The sequence below is a fragment of the Pecten maximus genome, chromosome 17 (genome assembly GCF_902652985.1).
Source record: "Pecten maximus chromosome 17, xPecMax1.1, whole genome shotgun sequence".
Taxonomy (NCBI): domain Eukaryota; kingdom Metazoa; phylum Mollusca; class Bivalvia; order Pectinida; family Pectinidae; genus Pecten; species Pecten maximus.
In genome coordinates this window covers 9119707-9131050 of record NC_047031.1, presented here as the reverse complement: position 1 = coordinate 9131050, position 11344 = coordinate 9119707, and the positions used below count along the sequence as shown (strand labels likewise).

The 11344-nt window shown below is 37.1% G+C and overlaps 1 protein-coding gene across 1 annotated transcript; it reads right to left on the bottom strand.

The window, feature by feature from the left end:
* Window positions 1-1868: 1868 nt before the first annotated feature.
* On the bottom strand, window positions 1869-10186 carry LOC117315484. The gene is made up of 5 exons (XM_033869691.1): window positions 10014-10186; window positions 5606-6069; window positions 4778-5177; window positions 4260-4475; window positions 1869-4125 (listed from the first exon to the last, which is right to left on the bottom strand). Exons 2-5 carry the CDS (start codon window positions 6032-6034, stop codon window positions 3815-3817), a joined length of 1356 nt encoding a protein of 451 aa, XP_033725582.1. The 5' UTR covers window positions 6035-6069; window positions 10014-10186; the 3' UTR covers window positions 1869-3814.
* Between the last annotated feature and the right edge of the window lie 1158 nt (window positions 10187-11344).

Sequence of the window (11344 nt, the reverse complement as noted above, 5' to 3'; positions counted from 1 at the left end):
ACTTCACAGTCGACTTCTGACTGACAGCTTATGGAAAACGCTCTAGTTGTTGATAACAACCAAGTTTAACAAAGAGCAATTATATATATACTAATAACACGTTTAGGATGAACATTTGTAAATCCGCCAAGCTCTTTTGTCTGTCACGACGCTCGTTTAGAGAACGTGACATTTGGTCCAGAACGTTACATGGCGCTGACGGCGATGAAGCGAAAGACGCCAGCTTTCCCAAACATTAATTTTAATGCCCTATAGTGAGTTTTCAGTGTTATCCGTGTAAATGTATCTTGTTCATAGTTTTCCCTCGTTTTGAGGTAGGGTTTGTATGTTAGTATATTCCTCTTGTTATATGTTACTTATCATGAACGCTTTTAGCATTTTTAGAAAATAAAGCTCTTTGTCTTTTAAACTACCATTAAAATAACTAAGAGTTTTATATCAAGGCATTGATCTGTCACTCGTTGTTACGAAGTATATATCATATACGACCCCCTACAGTTTTTCCGTTAGGGGGCGCTGCTGTTAAACTTATAAAATGTGACAGTGACATGCTCTATCTCGTAATCCCCGGATTTCATTTGTCAAATTTAATGTTGTGAAGATAAGATGGCTGTGATCCAGTGTAGTGTCGCCGGGAACACAGCTCCGGACTTATCTACCTCACAGTAATATAGAAACTATTCCAATATTTCCATAATAACGTATTGATTTTGACCTTGTGTGGACATACTATAGACTGGCGATGACTAATGATGGGGTATGTACGTGGGAAATGTTCGCAATATAACGCGACGACCATTGTCGTGTTAGACACCCTACCCTCCCACGGGCAGCTCTCCCTTGCCACAGTTGGAACGTTTTATGGAAATCAAAACTCTAAGGTTATTTCACTTTGATAAGCTAATCCCTCCAGTTTAGCTGAAAATGACCCAAAGTGCTGTGGTTGGTACGAAAGTATATCTACCAGGTCCTTATGAATCTCCATTTCAAAAACCTGTCAAAACAATTTAATTCTAAATATTGATTACTTTAAATTAAATTAAATTTTATCATATGTATACAAAATATTAAAATATATTATAATAGAAGAATATTACCTTCTTTATTATAATTATTGCTATTAATATTTCCTCGATACTGATATATATATATATATATATAAAATAACAAAAAAACAGACTTTGCCGCAAGGCCTTTCTGCCCTCTCAGGCTTACATAAGTTTACTTAAGAAGAAGCCTGAGAGGACAGAAAGGCCTTGCGGCAAAGTATGTTTTTTTGTCATTTTTATACATTCATCTTCGCAAGGACAGATTTAAATTTCTTATATACTATATATATATAATAGTGATCCGAAGATATCGATTTGAATTTCCTGTCGTAGTTGTACTGAGAGAAATATATATAATATATGTACAATTCCTATCCATGTATGTAAATACATTGCGACCCAGGTATTCATATCATCTTATAGACGACTTCCACAATGATCATGTCAGGGTATCGGGCCGACCATCACTGTGCCATTGAAACGTTCTTTTTTAAGAACGCTGATGTGGCGCAGCGGTATAAGCTGCGGGTATTTCTGGCTAGGCGATTGGGTGCCGTAGATCGTGAGTTCGAGGCCCGCTCAGGGCACGAGTCAAAAAGTTGTCTTACTTCGTCATTTGTGTTTCTAAGCTATATATATATATATATATATATATTGTCAGACAGTATCAAGCCAGTGACGTCAGAAACTGATTCAACATTGTTGCAGTTTTCTTTCACCTTTCATATTAATGTGACGGTACATACCGCCAAAATATCTACTCACGTCAATTACCGCCACAATATCTACTCGCGTCAATAAGTAAAAAAACACAGTATATTCATCATCTTTTTCTTTTATTATGAAAAACAGTGGTGGAATGTATTGTATGTTTGTATGAATGTTTTACGTATAATATTCACTAATACAAAAGTCATTTTCCTCTGTGGACGGACAGATAAGGGAAGATTGACATATAAAAAATCATTAAATATGTTCTCAAATAAATACCGCTACGTCTACTTCATACTTATATATAGGTTAATTCCATGTCTGACTCCTACTTTTCATTGGTCCAGGCAGTGCCTAGCCAAGTCCAATCAAACGACAGCTCATCTGCAGTTTTGGACCAAGCAGCGCCCGACCAAGTCCATTGGACCAGGCAGTGCTCGGCCAAGTCCAATCAAACGACAGCTCATATGTAGTAATGGAGTTTCGGACGAGCTGTATTTTGATTGGGTAATAATTAGACGGCGTCATACATGGAAGATAAAAATAATTTATATATGGAGGGAATAAATTAAGGGCTGCACGACCTTTCTGGGCGGCAGAGGATAAATAATTTAAAATAAATTAAATAATATGTGAGACAGATTGTGTTAATATTGAGTGGTACAGTATTAAAATCCAAGTAAACAGATTCACGTAGGAATATTGTCAGAAACAACAACTATACAGTTTTTTTCTTATTTAAATAATATTATGAGGATTTAAAAACCAAATGTTACTAAAATGTGTATTTTATATCATTTTTGTATTTCGTTACGTTAATGTCAAAAATTAAAACTTGATCACCTACGTACAACAGTATTACTTACTACTTACATACAACCTAGGAGGTAACACGCTATAAATAGATCACACGTTTGATAAAAAACATATTTCAAATATACTATTTTAAATATAAAATAACTACTTCCAATATAGATCACATCTCACAATTAATTGTTTTTAAACCGCGGATATGTATTTCAAAATCAGTAAATTTTGGGGAAAGCTGTATCATCAAAATTCATTTGTCTATTGATTTGTCCAGTTATACGATATTTCATTGTAGTTATTTTTATGGATACCAGAGAAGAATTTACTTTTTCTCCAAAGTTCCAAAATGTGAAAATAAGTATCATCAATAAGACAAGTACCTGTATTTTGCTCCGGTTATAATTTTCATATCACAGAATTACAAAATTAATTTCAAAAACTACCAAGTACATATGAATGTACCATTTAAAAACACAACCAATCAACATTCGACAACGTTTACAAACATAAAAATGGTGAGTGACTTCGTTTTCGGTCTACATATGTTCATCTCCAGTAGACAAAACTACGTATCAACCTGAACACAAGATAATAATTGTACATTGTATAATCAACGCTGAACACTTTATCAAACTTGAACACAAAGTCAATGTTTGTTCGTAAATTGAACAATTATCAACACACGAGGGGTATTTGTTCATAAACTAAACAAAGTCAAAACGGCAAACATCTGTTAAATATTTTGAGAAATAAAAACAATATAGATAGAAAAAGCCACGAATGTGACTCCGGGAATACAATTAACAACACACGATGAGCACTCCCTGCTCACTGAACACAATTATTACTTGAACAGATAGATTGGACGGCCGTCTGTATCAATAGATGAACATTTTTTTCGAAAAAGCTTGAAACGTTGCGAGAATTATCTAGAATGCCTCTCATTGGATATACAATGTATCAGAAATCTGACTGTTGATGTTTTGTCTCCAGTAATACTATTCAGGCTTAGGATTATAGATCCGTGTTTGTTTCTATGGTCTTGCTTACGTTATTACAATATTATGCTATCAATTCGTCAATTCTCGCAACGTTCCATAAAAGACTTTTTCGCATTAAAAATAAATAGAATAGTTATTTGAATAAATTAGTAGAAATCATCATCTCAAGTGGACCGGATTTAAATAATTGTCTCTGTAAGTTCCTGAGGACTAATAAAACCTAGAGTTCATATCTCCACACCATCAAGCCCGCAGTAATTGACGATGCTCGCAGAACTCTTTCATATGTTGTAGCACTTGTAATGATTCTTTGAGAATGTCATTGGTGTCACCGAGCTCCTTCCGGAACTGCGCAAACCCCTCTGCACTCATGTCCTGACGACGGATATTTTTATATGCGTTCTCGGCCATGTTTAAGAATTGCTTTTCCATCACTGCGCATGAACAATTGTCTGGGCGTATTTCCGGTTCCGGCTTGCATAGTTTATTATTGAGAATGTTCACATCTGCCTCAAGTTGCTTTAAGTAGTTCAAATTCCTTTGTTTCTCCAATTCTGAAAATAAAAGCAAAGACATATTATAGATATTCCTGAATGAATCATTCAAATGTAATTCAACTGATGTACCGACACGTGACATTGGACATTTTTTTTATGAAATGACAGACAAGAATCGCCAAAGTATGTACCTTTTCGTCTTCTTTTAGCGAGGATGGCAGCATCGTCCTCATAATCACTGTCAAATCTGTCAGACGCTTTTCTCTTACGCTGGTTAAGATGTGAAAGGAATTTCTTGATCAGGCGAGAATCGTCCTCGTCATGATGATCTCCCATCTCTGTGACGTCACTATCAGAGTTCGCCCTGAACCGATTTCTTCTTGGAGGGTACATGACGTCAGCGTAAACTAGAAATTGAAATGGCGGATATTACTATCACGGATTTCATAGTCTCGCAAAAAAAAAAAAATTAATATCAATTGTATATGTAATCGGCGAATACGTTTTTAGTAATTTTGCTTTGTAGATTCTGACATCTAATACTTTTTAACAATACATAGTATGCTCATCCTCTTGATGCAAATCAAATATTATCGAGTGTAGTCTTCTTTTACATGTAAAGTAGCATCAGGTACCAACCAACATACCAGCAAGGTAGACGCAATACCTATCAAACAGATTCACTAGGACATGTCACGTGATTACGTACCTTCTGGTTCCGAACACAGATAAGGACGACTGGAAAAGTCAAAGGAAAGCTGTTTCCTTGCTCCTCGCTTGGAAAGCTCCTCCATAAACATGGCCCTTTGATATTCAGGGTGCAACCCCGACCCCCGCTCAACTGTCTCTCGTAAATATGGTGATGGTGATCGGTTTCCCCTGTAAGGTCTGTCCAACATGGCCTGCATCATTGGGGACCTCCGTGGGCTAGGGCGTTCCTGATGAACCTTTATGGGAGTTCGATCCATGCAGGTCTGAAGGCCATACTCTGAATTCATCATTGGCACCGGTGACGATTTCATTGGCGATCCTTTCATGGCAGGATCGATGTTTTGAGAAAACGAAGGATGGCAGTGTAGAGACTTTACGGGTGTCCTTTCATGCATCACCTGTTAAAAATGGACAAACATAACTTATTGTTTGTGGGGAAGTGAGTCCGAGGACAGCGAGTTTGGTGGTAACGTTATGTTATGTCTCGTGGTGGAGACAACAGCCCACGTAACGGGGATAACAATGGGTATATTTCGCTAGGTAGACTAATCAATGCACAATGTTTACACGTGCTTCCAGCGCGTGATCAATGACCAATACAATATTGGCCAATGATGCATTTAAACAAACAACGTTAAAATAGGGAAACCTTGTTTAAACATCCATATATCGACATTATTGGTTTCATTAAGGTCGAAGTAAATACCACATCGTTTGAAGCGAGGAATGGTGTAATTAGGTAGGGTCAATGGGTGGTAATAGATAAGAGGATTGTAGTATGTTTCTAGCACGTGAAGTTTATCTTTTGTTAAATAAGTAAACTCACCTTGTTTTGGTCGGCGATCGGGGTAAAACCACTGCCGAGGTAATGGACAGCACTGTTTGGTGATACTGGAGGGGATCTGGGTTTCGTTCGCTCTGCTAACATCCAGTCAGAATTGTCACCATAAATAGAGAAATTGTTCTTGTCCGAGCCGGGGGACGGAATACGGGAGTCACTATACACATGATGTGACGGCTTCTCGTCGGCCGACTCAACATCAACATTACGTTTGGGAAATCTAAAGAAAACGTCGTCAGAAAGTGTTGACCGTGGGGAAGGCGGGATGGAATCGGTGTCTTTGAGGCAAGTCTCAACCTCGCTGTCCTCACGTGAGCGTCGACACTCGTGGTTGGTAGATCGGAACTGTTTTAATCTATGAAGGAGATCCTTTGGAATGGATTCAAGGGAGGCGCTGCGTTCTTTTAACTCCATAGTTGTATAGTCTCTACTTTGTCATGCTGCACATTCTACAAGATAAAAAAACCAACATAACATTAGATGTCGGGGTATAATCTAACACGATTTAAACACTCTCACTTGAAGTTTGGCTTTTCACCACGCATATATCACCATCCATGTACCTTATGGTGGGATCTCGTTGTCGTTTAAGGTCTAACTACCCGTCCTGTGTCTTATAAAGCACTTCCAAGATAGCCAACGGCTAAAGACCAAATCTAACTTCATCTATAACGGTACTCGTATATACTAATTGTTCTCTACCTAAGCGGCAGTGCCTTTGTACTTGACACTATCTTAAGCGGCCCGGTGTTGATTTCAGTGTAAGCCAATATGCATTAGATGGTAAAAGAGATATGACTTATGAATTGCAAAGATTATGACAAGAACACAATGGGCCCGTCCTCGCTGTATTTTGCAGATCTTATGCGGCCTAGTCTAATCCAATATACACGGCAATAGAAAGTGGGTAGTTCTTTAGGACAATCTGGCTTTACGAACTGGGGACTTTCAGTCAACCGTAAGCACTGTCTTTATGATACACCGGTCTTAATCCCATGTGCAGGATTAATAGCCAGAGACATTTAAAGTTTTATACCGTGACTTTTATGAGATACCGAAAAGTAATCTGGGTCTTTGCAGATTTTTCCATATTTTCTGACAATTTCAGAGTATTAAAATACTTATGCTGTCAATTCACCTGCCTTTAATGTTCGAGTCGAAGTCTTAAATGATAAAAAAAAAAAAAAAAAACATTTACACGGTTGTCCGCGTCAGTGACTAGTGTGAGCTTTACTGTCAGTAGTGTAAAATGTCATTATACCATAACAGATAACCTCGAGTCGTCTTACAGCAATAATATCGAAGATAGATTTGGAATACCGTATGTCAACTTAACGACGACGTGAAATAGACAGGAAAGTGTAGAAAAATATGTCGTTACAATATAACCAATCAAGGCATAATCAAAACACGTGTAAGATACACTACAGATTAACGAATATTATTGATGTGTTCTTGAAAAAAAAGCTGTTCAAATGATCTACTTAGACTGTCAAAACGAATTTTGACACTTCTCGGATACTTTACATAATTTGGTCACTTTGAATTCGTGAATAAGCTTCTGTACTTTAATGCGAACGTAGGAATGTAAACGAGCCGTTAATTTCAAGAGCAGTGCGCTTCCTTTGAATGTTTGATTAGCCGAGAATAAGGCCGGGTCACGGGAGCGTGTGACGGCAATGACAGGGAGCAAGGGATGTCCTCACATAGATAAATCTGTAGGTTGGAGAGAAGCTCAACATTTAAATGACATTGAGGAAAGGAGTGTATTTAGAGTTTTAATTGGTAACTAATCACGCACGTCGAGGATACCAACACTGGGGGAGTAATACTAGAGGGTGATGACCCCCCGATAGGACGAGCACAATGATTGGTTCATTTGATACATCCAACAGCCATTATTCCAATCAGAATTCGTGTCATTCTTTGCCTTGGTGACAAAGGCTGCTATCAATTAAAGGTATGCCCATTCCCAGGAAGAGGTAAATATCAAAACAAATCTAATTGTAGGTTACACACATTGTTTTTTTCCGCCATGCAACATTTATCCGCCATTGTTTTTCGACAATTAAGGCGACGTTAGGTGTAGATGTTGTTATTGACGATTGGAATGTCGCTATTGTGACCGACACAGTCAGCTGATGAGAACACTGTGCTCGGGACAGTTCCCAGGAGATATTCGGTTCTGAGAGATACATCTGGAGACAATAGCTTTTAAACCGCAATGTGCTAAATCTTTAGAAAAGTAATGAGTTTCTTCAGTAAACAATGAATGCCTAACGAACCCTTGGTTTGCCGTTGTGTTTTGCGTCATACAAATGTGTCGCCGGTCTCGGATGGATGTGTATTACACGGTGATAGCGAGACATTGGAGGCGGCTCGAACTCGATCAAGGGAGACTTTAACGCCAGGATTTACTGTCACCACCCATGAAAATGTCAATATTGCACCGGAATCTCTAAGCTAGATTCCTATAAATCCATGCGAGTTATTCTCGATCCAACAGATTCCCAGGGTGATTAGAATATATCAGATATAAAATATCTATATCCTCGCGCGTTTATGTTAGAGATGGCCCCGTTATGACACGCATATAGCGGTCTTTACACTGGGATCAGTCATTCGAATCCAATCGGACTTAAAGGTATCAAAGTATAAAAGGTGTATTCCAACACACATACTGTCGCTTTAAAGAGAGGATATTCCGGGGTAATTTGTCGTGCGGATTCTCTCGGACCACAGATCCATCGTCCTACCCATCTAATTATATAGATCCCGACATTGCAGTTTCTAGTTTTTTATTGTGTCGTCCTATCAATAGATATATCAGTCACTCAAACCTTGACCAGAGGGTCGGCGTGACGTCACACTTTTTACATATTACGTTGGGTCAATAAGCGAAGCTTTCTTCGTCATCATCAAGATTAAATCGTCTAGTTCATAACGAACGTAACAACGAACCAATGTCGCCTAATACAACAACACAAACAATGCATATTGATTATTAAAACATATCACATAATAGACCTGTTATCAAGTGAATTCGTCCGTGCAACATGTTTACATATGTCTCAAGTGTAATATATATGCTGGAGTGTTTTCCGTTGACTGCGCTAGTCAGAATTAATTATGACGTCATAATATGAACAATGACGTTACGTCATGAAGTGAAAATGGCGCAACAAAATGGCTGCATATGTTTGAATTTATCCTTCACATTTTGAGCTTTTAGTCTGACAAAATGTGAGTTTTTTCGAGTTTTTTTTTCACTTAAAGTATCTTAAATTTAAGACTCGAAAAAAACTTTTAATATAGCTTATGAAATGGAAGTTTAATTAAGGTCCTATAGATTTATAAGGACGTATCTTCACTACACAGTTTTCTGAAATTATCTCTTGACAAGAAAGGATTTCTCGGAAACGATTAATCTGACTCGCGTGTCGGAATGGGCAAAGGGGAGGAAACCGTTAGGTACAGCACAGGTATAAAAACTCCATGGACACAGTCAACGCTATAAAGGTTGACAAACTGTCTCTATACATCTCTTATCACCAGTAATTTTAGTCAGTGGAGTCCCTGTGTGGCATTGGATCCTTATAACGTGGTCCGTATGATAGATAATATTTACAGATCCTCAGATGTTTCCGAGACTCACATTTAACTCGTAATTACATCAGGCATTTTGAACACCTGTATACGTGAAAAATAGCCTACAATTTATACAATAACGCTCACCTGGTCTGACCTAACTGTGGCTGTGTTTAATACACCTGACAATTTTATCTCCCGCTACCCTGACACTAACATCCCATTTATTATGTAAATATCGCGTATATATTGCGTGCAAGGTTTCGCTGCACCCCGCTATACCCAGCGCACGAATTTACATATCAGACATCCAATTACGTTTATAGAGCGAGTGATTTGCTATTTATTGCGGCAGTCGAAGCATTTCTAAATGGTTTTAGGATAGAAACATTTATCATTTTGTTAACACATTTGTATATAAATATCCATTTAAATTGCGATTGGGTTAATTTGAGATATGACAACGATATAACACCCAGATTTAAAGCGTTACTGACCGTGAAATGGGAATATAATCACCGCATAACAATAGGAAACTGACATTCTGACACGCTGCACCGGTTTCATCTCATGAATATTCATCATATGTAGATAAATCTTTACCGCGTCCTATATCATCTGTTAGTTTTTTTCTACCATTTTGATTGAATTTAGAATTTTAATCAATAATTCCAAAATATCTATATACAAAATTAGATAAAATTTTTTTTTTTTTTAAATGTTAAAATAATATACAGTTTTCGACAATGTTTACAAGCAGAAATTCGTTACATAACATATACAATGATATAATTAGATAAATTACCTTTGTAAAATGACATGCCCAGTCTCGTTCGTTCCTGAATACTGATATAATCCGAACTATTCCATGACAGTTAGCACGAGGTCCGTTAGTCTTGGGCTACCACGCCAGTCTGAAGCAAACACTACCTGGTACGTTTACCTACATCGGGTGGGTACTCGAGCGTGACCAGGTAACGGAACTCACCTGGGTACCGTTACATACAGGTAACACCGCCCCATTATACGGTTTGTAAATATCGAATTCCGATCCGTACAGGTAAACCCACTTACGGGATTTTCCAGACAGGTAGGGGATCATTGTACCCTGTCAATCATTAGGCCACACCCACCCGCTAACGCTTGAGAGTTGTTTAATTTAGGAAATATTTCAGTGCAGGAATTTAACTTGTAAACAGTGAGCATGCAGTGCAGGGAGGCCCGTTGGGGTGTGGAAACCGTCCAATGGTATAACTTATAGAAGGATATATAATATAAATAAAACTGGCCAAAACCTCGATACGCTGCTCGAATTGATCTGAAAGTAAAAAAAAACTAGGTCTGGCAGGCCAACATTCAATGAACAGTTTTCAAGGAAAATATTCTATTCATGTTTTTCATAAAGCTATATAAGATCGATATCAATATGAAAATTCATTCTGTATATCATACTATATTAGATATCATATTCAGTTTTCTATATAAGATATCTCATTTGCTGTGTTAGATATATCAAATGTTGTGTAAGATATCCCATATGTTGTGTTAGATATCTTATATGTTGTTTTAGATATCTTATATGTTGTGTTAGATATCTCATATGATGTGTTAGATATCTTATATGTTGTGTTATATATCATATGTTGTGTTATATATCATATGTTGTGTTAGATATCTTATATGTTGTGTTATATATCATATGTTGTGTTATATATCATATGTTGTGTTAGATATCTTATATGTTGTGTTAGATATCCCATATGATGTGTTAGATATATCATATGTTGTGTTAGATATCTCATATGTTGTGTTAGATATCCCATATGTTGTGTTAGATATCTCATATGTTGTGTTAGATATATCATATGTTGTGTTAGATATCTCATATGTTGTGTTAGATATATCATATGTTGTGTTAGATATATCATATGTTGTGTTAGATATCTCATATGTTGTGTTAGATATATCATATGTTGTGTTAGATATCCCATATGATGTGTTAGATATATCATATGTTGTGTTAGATATCTCATATGTTGTGTTAGATATCCCATATGTTGTGTTAGATATATCATATGTTGTGTTAGATATCATATATGATGTGTTAGATATCCCATATGATGTGTTAGATATCTT